General features: G+C 44.4%; 1 protein-coding gene across 1 annotated transcript; it reads left to right on the forward strand.

Moving 5' to 3' along the window:
- The first annotated feature begins 10,205 nt into the window (after nucleotides 1-10,205).
- Nucleotides 10,206-11,550, forward strand: LOC136501314 (BTB/POZ and MATH domain-containing protein 2-like). Its single transcript, XM_066496824.1, has one exon. It carries the CDS (start codon nucleotides 10,292-10,294, stop codon nucleotides 11,363-11,365), a length of 1,074 nt encoding a protein of 357 aa, XP_066352921.1. The 5' UTR covers nucleotides 10,206-10,291; the 3' UTR covers nucleotides 11,366-11,550.
- The last annotated feature ends 879 nt before the right edge of the window (nucleotides 11,551-12,429 follow it).

The following is a 12,429-nucleotide window of genomic DNA, read 5'->3' on the forward strand; positions in this document are numbered from 1 at the left end:
ATATGAAGAGTATGTTCCTCGTCCAGTTCCTCGAGCTCCTCGTACTTTCAAAAAGAGGGGGCAAGCGGATAGTTCTTCTTCTACTCCATCTGCTACCAAGAAGTCTCACTAGTCGAGTACTCGTCTAGGTACTCTAGTTGTAGCTAGCATACTCTTAGGTGAGCATATTAATACACTCTGTCCTTTTGCTGTTTGTTTTTATCTTTGACCGAGTACTTTTGTCCTTTTTTCAGCTGGAGCTATGGTGGCCTTGGTCGAGAGTGAGGAGGAAGAGGATGATGATGCTGCCCTAGTTACTCATCGGTGAGTTCTTTTCTTGTTTTCTTGTTGTTGAACTCCTCTTTTTATTTTGACTTTGGTCTTGTTTTCTTGTAGCAAGCGGACATCAGGTTCAAGTTCTTCTAAGGCTCTAGTACCGGTCGCACCGCTCCTATCGTAGGGTGGTGGTGATGTTTTTGCTACCATGGTTTCCCCTATGAGGTCTTCTTTTGGTTTTATGAAGAAGAAGATAGCTGAGTGAGTGAATTCTAGTTTTATTTCTCTGCTTTTGTTCTCCTTTCTTCTTATTCTTTTTGATGAGTTTCCTTGTCAACTTTTCGGTCTTCATCTTCCCCGAGCCTCCGGTTGACTTCTTGTCAAACCTCTGGTGCGCCCTTGCATACTGAGTCTTAGGACTTGGAACGCATAGTTATCGAGGTGGCTGTGAGGGGGACAAAGTCAATAGCTGCTGATTTGCCGGCTCCCAAGGTGACTGTGGCCATGGCGGTGGGTTCATCTGAGGGATTGGCCATGGCTTCCCAGGAGATTTCCCTGGTCGTGCCTTCTTCGCCTCGGCCGGCTTCTCCCTCTCCTCTTCTTGCTTTTGGTTGTTCGCCTTTGGCTGATGACGTGGTGCAGCAGTTTGATGCCACTCATCGATTGTCAGAGCTAACCGTCACTTGGGGAAGCTTGTCGACCCTTGTGACTTCTTTTGGGGAAAGGCTCCAGGTAAGTTTTTCTGCAGTTCTTTCTTTGGATGTTTGTTTTTCTTCTGTCCTTATGTCTTGTTTTTCTTTCTCTCTTTTTGCTCAGTCTTTTTCTCATGATCATACTGGCTTCTTTTTCTCATCTGAAAATGAGAAAAAGTTGTCTTCTAAGGTGAGTACCCTGAAGGCAGAGCTTGACCTCTGTCGGGCTAAGTTGGAGACTGAGCGTCAGACGCATCAGAAGGAGGAGAAGGCTCTCTGTGCCTGGGTAGGTGAGGTAGAAAAGCAGAGGGATGCAGCTGCCTAGGAGGCCTTAAACAATATAGAGGCCATGAAGAAAGAGTGCCATGGTATCGCGAGTTCTTTTTTGCTTCCCTTGGTATTCAAATTTGCCTTTCTACTGACTTGTCTTTTGTTGCTTGGTCTAGCTCTCTGAGTTGAAAAGCAGAAGCTCTCGGAGGGTATTGAGGAGATGAAGACACTCGTTCATACTAGCCACAATAAGGCTGAGGAGGTAATTACTCAAGCTGAAGAAGAACTCACGCTTGCTAATTTGATTTGGCGTGGAGCTAACAGAGATCTTGTGCATGCCTAAAAAACTGTTGAGGATTTGACGGGCAAGTTGGCAACAGCTACTGAGAACTGGAAAGCTTTGTGGAAGTATTTTTGGTCAGTAGCTGACCTTCTCTGGACTCCAGCAGATGATGGTCATTCTTAGGCTCAGTTCATTCCCCAAGTGCCAACCTATTTCTAGGAGTTCGTGAAGCGGTGTGCCCATCTTTGTACCAGGAATGTTCTTGCCTAGGTCCAGGTTCTTTCTCAAGACTTTCCTTTGTCCAAGGTTGCTGATGAAGCCGAGAGCCAAGAGTATCTAGATGCTGTTGAGAAGTTGGAGCCTAAGGTCGATGATTTAGCTAGGAAGATTGTAGATAATCTTAACATTGATGTTTCTTCTCCTGACGACAATGCCTGATGTAATCGACCTTTGTATTCCAGCTTCTGTAACAAAACCCTATGCTTGAAAACTGAATGGAGATTCTTTATTTTTTGTTGATGTCTTCTTTGTCTATAATTCTTTGTCTCGTAAACAACTCGGCTTAAGTAAATCATTGTCTTGATAAACTTTCTTGATCTGTCGAGTGCTTTTCTGGCTTTTGTTTGTGCCTTGTAAACAACTCGGTATATGTAGATTGATGTCTTGACAGACTTCCTTGATTTATCGAGTGCTTGTCTGGCTTTCGTCTGTGACTTGTAAATAACTCGGTATAGATCGTTGTCTCGACAAACTTTGTGTTCTTGTTAGTACTAAAAAGACTTAGGACATCTCTAGCTTCTTCATTTCGGCTTAACTTGGAGTGTGGTCAGCATCTGGTCCTATCTCTGGTTGCAAAAACATCCTAGGATCAACAAACCCCCGAGCACTTCATGGTTGAGTTCTGGAAGCCTCATCTTGTTCCTTCAAGTCTTATTGAGCAGGAACAATCATCGTCCAAGTGCTTTCTTGAGCGAAACCATGTAGCGCTTCTTGGGATCTTCTAAGTGTAGCCCTCGAGCCTCTTGCTATTTGGAACAAGGAGCTGGAGGGTCTTTGTCTTGAAATTGCTCTGATTTATGTTTAGGCTTAGTTTCAGTCGTTTTGCTTTTTCGTTTGGGTGTTAGCTTATTAACTACCCTCATCGGCGGGCTCAAGCATGTTTTTAGCTCTTTTGCTCTCGGCCGATATGCTCAGGCATCTTTTCAGCCATTTTGCTTTTTTGTTCAGGTGTTAGCTTATTAGCTACCCTCATCGGCGGGCTCAAGCATGTTTTCAGCTCTTTTGCTCTCGGTCAGTATGCTCAGGCGTCTTTTAGCCATTTTGCTTTTTGTTTCGGGTGTTAGCTTGTTAGCTACCCTCATCGGCAGGCTCAAGCATGTTTTCAGCTCTTTTGCTCTCGGTCGGTATGCTCAGGCATCTTTTTAGCCATTTTGCTTTTTATTTTGGGTGTTAGCTTGTTAGCTACCCTCATCGGCGGGCTCAAGCATGTTTTTGGCTCTTTTGCTCTTGGCTGGTATGCTCAGGCGTCTTTTCAGCCATTTTGCTTTTTGTTTCGGGTGTTAGCTTATTAGCTACCCTCATCGGTGGGCTCAAGCATGTTTTCAGCTCTTTTGCTCTCGGCTGGTATGCTTAGGTGTCTTTTCAGCCATTTTGCTTTTTGTTTCGGGTGTTAGCTTGTTTGCAACCCTCATCGGCGGGCTCAAGCATGTTTTCAGCTCTTTTGCTCTCGGCCGATATGCTCAGGCCTCTTTTCAGCCATTTTGCTTTTTGGTGCTCATTGGAAATAACTCGGGGAAAGCCATAATAAGACATATGTTTGTTGAGAAAGAACCATCTTTATTGATCATGAATATTGATAGGTCATAATAGTACATATGTTGTTGATGAGCGCTATCTTTATTGATCATGAACATTGATCTCTTGTGGCTTGTATATATATTTTCCCTTGAGTTGTTTTCATGCGTAGAATCTTCATAGCTGGCTGATGTGCCATGTATTGTTGACTTCTTTTCCGTCTTCAGTTACCAACTTGTATGTCCCTAGTCCGGTGACTTTTTTGACGATAAAAGGACCTTCCCATGGACTAAGTAGTTTATGGCGTTCGTCAGTTTTTTGTATTCTTCTTAGTACTAGGTCTCCGACTTGTAATGATCGAGACTGGGTATTCTTGTTGTAGTGGCTTCTTAGTCCTTGGAGGTATCTTGCTGATTGAAGGGTAGCGTTTACTCTGACTTCTTCTGTACCATCGAGCTCTAATCTTCAGGTTTGTTCTGCTTCTCCTTCGTCATATTGCTCTATCCTTGGTGATGTCCAGATCAAGTTGGCAGGTAGTACGGCTTTTGATTCGTAAACTAGGAAAAAAGGTGAGTGTCCGGTGGCTCTGCTTATTTGAGTCCGTAGCCCCCATACGACCTTGGGTAATTTTTCAATCCATTTTGATCCATAGTCTACTAGTTCTTCATACAATCTTGGTTTTAATGCGGCTAGAATGAGTCCATTAGCCCTTTTGACCTATCCGTTGGCCTCTAGATGTGCGACTAATGCGTAATCTATTCTGAAGCCGCAGTCTTGTGCCCAACTTTGGAATTCTGTGGCTATGAAGAGAGAACCCAAATCTATGATGATTCGATTGGGCATGCCGAAGCGGTGCATAATGTCTTGGATGAACTCGACTGCTTTGGTTACGCTTTATTTTGCGAGTGGTTTGTATTCAATCCACTTGGTGAACTTGTCAATTGCTATGAAGATGTACTCGAAAACCGCCTTTTGCTCTCTTGAGAGGTCCTACTTGATCCAGCCCCCAGCAGGAGAAAGGCCAAGTAGGTGGGATGCAGATGAGGTTGTGAGCTGGCACATGAGCTTGTCTTGTGAACATTTGACAACCTTTGCATTTTCTGACGAGTTCTTCTGCGTCTTTCAAAGCGGTCGGCCAGTAGAAATTGGTGTGGAATGCTTTGTCGACTAGTGTTCTTGAAGTGGCGTGATTTCCACAGCAACCTGAGTGTATTTCATCTAGGATTTCTTTGCCCTCTTCAAATGAGACGCATTTTAGGAGTACTCCTGATGATGTGGCTCTTCTGTAGAGCTTGTCTCCTACTAGGACGTAATTCTTGCTTCTATGAATAACTCGGGTAGCTTCCTCTTTTTCTGCTGGCAACTTATTCTCTTTGATGTAATCAATAAAAACCTGGGTCCATGAAGTGGTGATTACCAAAATCTGGGTGCCTTTAGCTGAGATTTCAGGGGTTATCTCACCGGGTTGTTTGATAGAGGGAGCTGATAACTCCTCTATGAATACACCGGGTGGGACCTTCGCCCTGTCTGATTCAAGCTTGGCGAGGACGTCTGCCGCAATATTAGAATCGCACAGGACGTGTAGAATTTCTAGTCCTTAAAAATGCTTTTCGAGCTTTCGTATTTCTGCAGAGTAAGCACCCATGTTTTCTTTGGTGCAATCCCAATCTTTGTTGATTTGATTGATGACCACTACTAAATCGCCGTATACGAGTAAACGCTTGATTTCAAGGGTAATTGCCACTCATAGCCCGTGGATGAGGGCTTCATATTCTGCTTCATTGTTTGTAGCTTGCCATAGTATCTGAAGGACATACTTGAGTTGTTTTCCATCTAGGAGAAATGAGGAGAATGCCTGCACCGGCTCCGCCTAGCTTGAGTGATCCATCAAAGTACACCTTCTAGTGATCAAGGATGGTATTTGACATAGGTTGTTGAATTTCTATCCACTCGGCAACAAAATCGACTAGGGCTTGAGATTTAATTGTCTTCCATGGGGTGAAATCGATATTGAGAGCACCAAGTTTAACTGCCCACTTAGATATGGGCCCTGTTACGTCTCTGTTGTGTAGGATGTCTCCGAGTGGGAAATCTGTCACCACGGTAATCTTGTGGCTTTCAAAATAGTGGCAAAGCTTGCGTAAGTAATCAGTAGGGCGTAGAGTAGTTTTTGTACATGCTGGTATCAGATTTTTGATTCTGACAATACTTCACTGATGTAGTATACGGGGCGTTGTACTTTATATACACGCCCTTCTTCTTCTCTTTCTATGACAATCGCTGTGCTGATCACAGTAGAAGTTGCCGCAATGTATAGCATCATGTCTTCATATTTCTTTGGAGGTGTGAGAATGGGCGAGGAAGTTAGATATGCCTTGAGCTTCTTGAAAGCTTCATTGGCTTCTTCTGTCCACTCAAATTTGTCTGTCTTCTTTAGCAGTTTAAAGAGAGGTAACCCTTTTTCGCTGAGTCTTGATATGAAATGATTCAGGGCCACCATGTAGCCTATTAGCTTCTGCACATCTTTGACACTTCGAGGAGGGCGCATCTCTGTTATGGCTCAAATTTGCTTGGCGCTTGCTTTGATTCCATGATGACTGACCAAGAATCCGAGTAGTTGTCCTGAAGGAACTCCGAATACACACTTGTTTGGATTCAATTTCCACCTCCATCTTTTAGGTTTTCGAAGGTTTGCTTTAAGTCTTCAATTAGTGTATCCAGGTTCTTTGTCTTTACTACTACTTCATCCACGTATGCCTCTATGTTTTCACCGATCTGATCACCAAGGCATATTTAGATAGCTCTTTGGTAAGTGGCACCAGCATTCTTGAGTCCAAATGACATTGTTTTATAGCAGTAGGCACCGAATGGAGTGATGAAAGATGTCTTGCTCTGGTCTTGTTCCTTTAATGCGATCTGGTGATATCCTGAATAGCAATCAAGGAAGGATAATAGGGCAGATCCTGCTGTTGAATCAACTATCTGATCAATGCGTGGTAGCCCAAATGGATCTTTCGGGTAGTGTTTGTTGAGATCTGTGTAGTCGACACACATGCGCCTACTCAGTCCTGTATTCTTTTTTGCACTAGAACTGGGTTTGCTAGCCAATCTAGGATGGAGAATTTCTTTGATGAATCTGGCTGCCATTAGTTTTATGATTTCTTTTTTAATTACTGCCTTCTTGTCGGGTGAGAATCATCATAGTCGTTGCTTTATAGGCTTGGAGCCTTCATTGATATCAATTCTGTGCTCAGCCAACTCTCTTGGAACCCCTGGCATGTCGACCGGCTTCCAAGCGAAGATATCTTTGTTGTCCCGAAGAAAGTTGGTGAGCGCGAGTTCCTATTTTGCCGGGAGGTGGGCGCTGATGGTTGCCATTTTGGAGGGATCACCGGTGCCCAGGTCAATTTGCTTGATGTCTCCTTCTTTTGGTGGTGCTAGGATGCTGGGTTTTTTGGCTGGTATCACTAGCTCTTCTGGGCTTATTTCTATTATAATAGTGGCTATTTCTTTTCTTCCATCGGCGGCCTGTGCTTTTGCTGCAATTTGGATTGCCTGAACATCACAATCAAAAGCGTGCTTCAAATCACTCCGAAGAGAAAGGACACCGTTAGGCCCTGGCATCTTAAGCAACAGGTACGGAAAATGCGGTATTGCCATGAATTTTGCTAGTGCCAGGCACCCGAGGATTACGTGATATGATGAATCGAAGTCCACAACTTCAAACTTGATGAACTCTGTACGGTAGTTCAAGGGAGTCCCAAAAGTAACCGGTAGAGTGATTTGTCCAAGTGGCATTGCTGCCATTGCCGGGTACTATGCCATAAAAAGGTGTGCTTGTTGGTGTAATCATCCCGGCGAGTTATAGTCCCATCTTCCTTAGAGTTTTTGAGAAAATGATGTTGAGTCCGGCTCACCTGTCGATTAGTACTTTTGTGACAGTCATATCGGCAATAGTTGGATCTAGAACCAGTGGGTAATGGCCTGTGTTTCCTATGCTAGTCCATTGGTCTTCTCTTGAAAATTGGATTGGATACAATGACCAGTTGAGATATCTTGGAGTAGCCGGTTCTGCTGCCATGATGGTTCGCAGCACTAGCTTTTCTTGATGTTTGCTTTTGGAATCTGGAACTCCAGCAAAGATTACTGCTACTGTCTCCCTAGATTTTTGGAATCCCTTGTCTTCATAATTGTCTTCTTCTTTTTTCTGATTGCCTTCTTTGGTATTCTCCTTACTATCTTTTCTTGTGTATCGATCTTTGAAGGTGTAGCAATCTCCAATGGTGTGATTTCCTTTGGGGTGCAAGATGCAACGCATGTTTTCAATGTCGTCATACCTCCTGGGCTTGGAAAACTTCCTTGATTTGTCAGTCACTGCTACTGTGTTGTATGGTCCACATTTTCTTTCCTGATGTCTGTTATTTCAAAGATTCTGCTTGTCCGGGTTGTCTCGGTTGTTTCTATCCGGGAATCTTTCTCATGTCTTTTCATGCGTTCTGGCTTCTGTGTATTCTGATTCAGTGCCCCCTTCTTGCCAATTGTTGTCTTAGTGAGAGTAGTTTTGCGTAGCTGTTCGTGTAGGTGCTTTGCTTCTGGTCTTTCTTGGTTGACTATGGTTTCTTTTACTTTCTCTATTGTGACTTCCACTTGGTCCAAGTCTCTTGAAGGTGGACTTCCTTTGATTTTGATCTTCCTACTCATGAGATGTTGCCCTTCCATCGTACGTCCTTAGGACTATTGATTGGAGGAAGTCCCAGAGCTGTTCTTGTTTTTCATTGGGATGTGAAGTCGCCTTGAGTTCTTCTAGTGCTTCTCAGATCTTATCGTAGGGTGTATTCGCTGCTCGTCCTTCTTCGACCTCTCGCTCTGATTTTCTTCTATTGTACTCGGCTAGGTCTGACTCATATTTGATCCAAGCTTCCTTGTGCTGCTTAGCACGGCGTTGACGTCCTTGTTTTAATTTGTTCTTTCTTTCTCTGGCTTGCCTCTGACTCTTGGTCTCACCATCGTGCCCCTAGGTAAATGGTGATATATTGGACTCAGATTCATCTGAAGACCTAACGTCGGGCGCTTCTAGGGGGACCAATGGTGATCGAGGATGGTGAATTATGAATACTTCTCGAGCGTGAGTTGTTCTATCATCGGCGTTGGTTTTTGTACTGTTAGAGTTGTTGATAACTTCAGTAGAGGCTTCTAGGTTGTAGATCAAGTCTCCTTCTTGGTAGGGTAGAGTTGTTGTTGTTGTATCGTCGACTAGTTGGGTGCCGCCATCCTTAGGAACAGAACCTGGCCAAGTGGACGATGTAGTCTTGAGATGTTATAGTTAAGACGAGACCTTCCTAGGGCTCCTTTCAGTGGCATTCTAAGCACCGGATTGGTGGATCCTTCGGGCCATGTCTGAATAAGATGTTGCCATATTGTGAAGTCTGAACTGGAAGAGGACCTGACTTCTTTAAAGTACTATGAGTGTACTCCGAGTTGTATCTTTGATAGGTTGACGTCGTGCCTCGGAGCCTTGTCAGAAAAGAACTCGGTTTTCCGAAAGAACTCGGATAAGACTCCGTCTCGGAAGCAGGAACTTGAGTTTGAATCGGATGCAGTGAAGCCACGAAATCTGAGTCGGATCGAACATCGTGAGCTGTGCGAATCTTCCAGCAAGTTGATCTATCGTTGTCGCTGAAATGGAAAGGTCTTGATGATGATCCGAATCTTCGAGGAGATGGCCTTGGAGCTTGCCATTGTCACCTACCTCACAGATCCATGAACCGAAGATGAAGGTTGACCCTAGCGAGAAGATCATGTTGTCGAGGTCCATCGAGCTCTCGGATGCAAAGTCACCGAAAGCCCCTACCTAGCGCACCAGCTGTCGATGTTTGACCACCGATAGCCTGCCACGGGGGTCCCCGGGGCAGTATGCTCGGGCTTCAGCATATGCGGAACTCGATGGTTAACGCAAGAGACAGTCGATTTATCCTAGTTCGGACCCTCGATCTTCGATCGAGTAATAGCCCTACGTCTAGTCGGCGTTAGCCTTTGCGTTGGATTGATTGTAAAGTGTTGTGTCGTACAAGTGTCGCCCGTCCCTAGGAACCCTGCCCTCCTTTATATAGTTAGGAGGTCAGAATCCTAGTTGGTTTACAATGAGAGTTCCTAGTAAGATTACAGAATAATACTACTACTAAGATTACAGGGGAAGAATCCTAGTTAGACTAGATCTTCTCCCTTCCTTGCGGGGTATCCCGTGGGTCCCGCACTGACAATGAGGTTGGTCGAATCGATCTCCACTTCGTCTGATCCCTTATCCCGTTCATATCCCACCCTTCCTGTTGGTATGAGCTCGATGGGTTATGTCGCCTTGGTATCCCAAACCCAAACCATTGTATTTTCCCAAACCCACGAACCAAACATGGGTTAAAGGGCAGTTGGGTTATTGTAACCCTATCGCAGCCTTCATATCTCAGCTACCAAACGCCACCAACAAGTTCTACATATATCATGTAAATATGAGACTTTTACATAATTGAGCCAAGATAATTTTCATATTTATGGAGTTTGTCGGGTGGGGCTATAAAAAATGGAGGATAAATTTTGACTCTTTAATATTATATAAGGTAGATATAGATATAGATAGAAAAAGTAGAGATAAAATAGAATAGATAAATGAATGGATAGAAGATAGAATTTTTTTTGATAAAAAGATAGAATAGATAGATAGATATAAAAATGAAAATATAGAGCGCCTATTGTATATTCCTATTTTTTAAAAATAAATATTATATATTCCTACTTGACATGGCCCACAAGATAACACGCGTTGAACGTAAAGCACATGTTTAATCGGTGGGCTGCGCCTCTAAGAATTATTGGGCTGGCTGTTGGGCTGGTGTAGCATAGAATGCGGCACGGGCAAGTCCAACTCCAACCTCTGCTACTGGTACTGCTCCTCCAGTAGACGGTAGTCCAGTCCGATACGGAGGAGCCGCCGCCGCCGCCCTCGATGGCGGCGCCCTACGAGCCTGTGGAGACGACGGAGTCGACGTGCGCGCCGAAGGCAGCGCGGGGTAGGCACCTGTTCAACGTCGCTGGGTACAGCCTGCTCAAGGGCCTCGGCGCCGGCAACTTCATCCGTTCGGCGACCTTCTCCGTCGGTGGCCACGACTGGTGCGTCCGGTTCTACCCCGACGGGGACGGGCGGGAGGACAACGTCACGGAGGGCTGGATCTCCGTCCACGTCGAGCGCCGGAGCAAGAGCACCGAGGTGAGAGCGTTCTTTGGCTTGAGGCTGACCAAAAGAGCCAAGAATTTGTCTTGCAACAAGAACAATACGCCCAGGATGTTCAATTACGCAAGTCCGTGCTGCGGGTATAGAAAGTTCATCAAGAGATCTGAGCTGGAAGAGTCGTCCTTCCTGCGGAACGACCGCCTCAAGATAGTCTGTGACATCATGGTAATCTTGGGAACGCCGGTGTCCAAATCCGAGCCAGTGCTGTGTGACATCAAGGTGCCTCCGTCAGACTTGTCGCGTAATCTTGGAAAATTGCTGCAGTCGGAGGAGGGAGCAGATGTGACATTCAAGGTTGAAGGCGTGGAGTTCCATGCCCACAGGATTGTGCTGGCAATGCGGTCGCCGGTCTTCAAGGCGGAGCTTTGCGGACCAATGAGGGAGACGATGGACATTACGGTTGAAGATATGCAGCCTGCTGTTTTTGATGCGTTGCTTCACTTCATCTATAAGGATGCGCTGCCCTCCATGGATGATCTTGACGGAGAGGAGAATGGTGAAATGGTTAAGCATTTGCTTGTGGCTGCGGACAGGTACGCTATGGAAAGGATGAAGATGTTGTGTGAGAGAATGCTTTGCAAAAAACTAGATGTTGAGAATGTGGCCATGACTTTAGCACTGGCTGACAAGCACCATTGCAGCAAGCTCAAAGATGCTTGCATTCAGTTCATCTCTTCAAACAGAATGCAAGATGTGGTGGCAAGCCCAGGGTATGAGCACCTCAAAACAGCATGCCCTGCTGTCTTTGCAGATTTGTGGGAGAAATCAGCTAGTCTTGCTAGAGTCTGAGTTGCTTCTTTCATTGATATTAGCCTCCAAACTAGAAGTTGGACTTTCTCTCAGATTTAATCTTGGTGGATAAGTGTAGAGTATGAAATGTATGTCTGGTATGGGATGTCTCCTATAATAATTTCTGTGACGTTTGAATCTGCTGCTTCGGCTATGCATTTTACTGTTAAAATTTGTGGTTGGTATGCTCTTGAATCTCAAAGATCAACAAAAGCCAGAGTAACATCAATGACCAAAATCATTGTGCATCTTATATGCTAGCCACAAATACAACATTTCTGCAGCTTGATGAGCAACACTGTTACTTTTGTATTGAACTGTGATGCTATCATATTGCTAAATGTTTTTGTTATGATATGAAGATCAAAAGTCATATCTTTGTGTTTGCATATACTTCCTTTTTACCAAATATGTTATTTATTTATTGAGTCAATATGAAAAATTGAAACCATAGCATTTTCTTTTGAGATGAGTTGAGCCATTAGCTGAGAAATTTACAGTTATTACAGTACAAAATGTTCAGCGAGGCAGATCCAGTGTTCTGCTACTATTCTTTTGCTTAACATAATATTTCCTCTCTTAAGGTGAAGGGAATGGTTTGACTTGAGAAGCTTACTTCTATTCCAAATATCGCTCTCCTATCAGTAATCTATCTTTAAATTTACGGGCATTCTTGGATCCTTATAAAGTTATCCTCGCCTGGCCCAACTCACTTTGCCGAGCGGTTAGGCAAAGTGAGAAAGGAGAATTCACTATTACTGAAATGGTTTGTAGCAATGGCTTATTTTTTTTGTACGGATGGCTGGGGATGGAGGCGCCCCTATTGTGGGCATGCTCGGAACCCACGAGATCAGCCGCCCCTATAAATGGCACAGTACGGCCGGCTGTGAAAGCTCTAGTTTGGTTTTGGTGAATTGATGAAACTCTAAGTGCTAACTTAGTTTATCAAGTGATCATGACATAGGTAGCACACTTCAAGTAGAAGAAGCTAATGAAGATCATAGCATGACAATGGTGATGGCATGGCGATGATCAAGGGCTTAAACTTGAAATGAAGAAAGAGA

This window comes from Miscanthus floridulus, chromosome 13, assembly GCF_019320115.1.
Source record: "Miscanthus floridulus cultivar M001 chromosome 13, ASM1932011v1, whole genome shotgun sequence".
Classification (NCBI taxonomy): Eukaryota; Viridiplantae; Streptophyta; class Magnoliopsida; order Poales; family Poaceae; genus Miscanthus; species Miscanthus floridulus.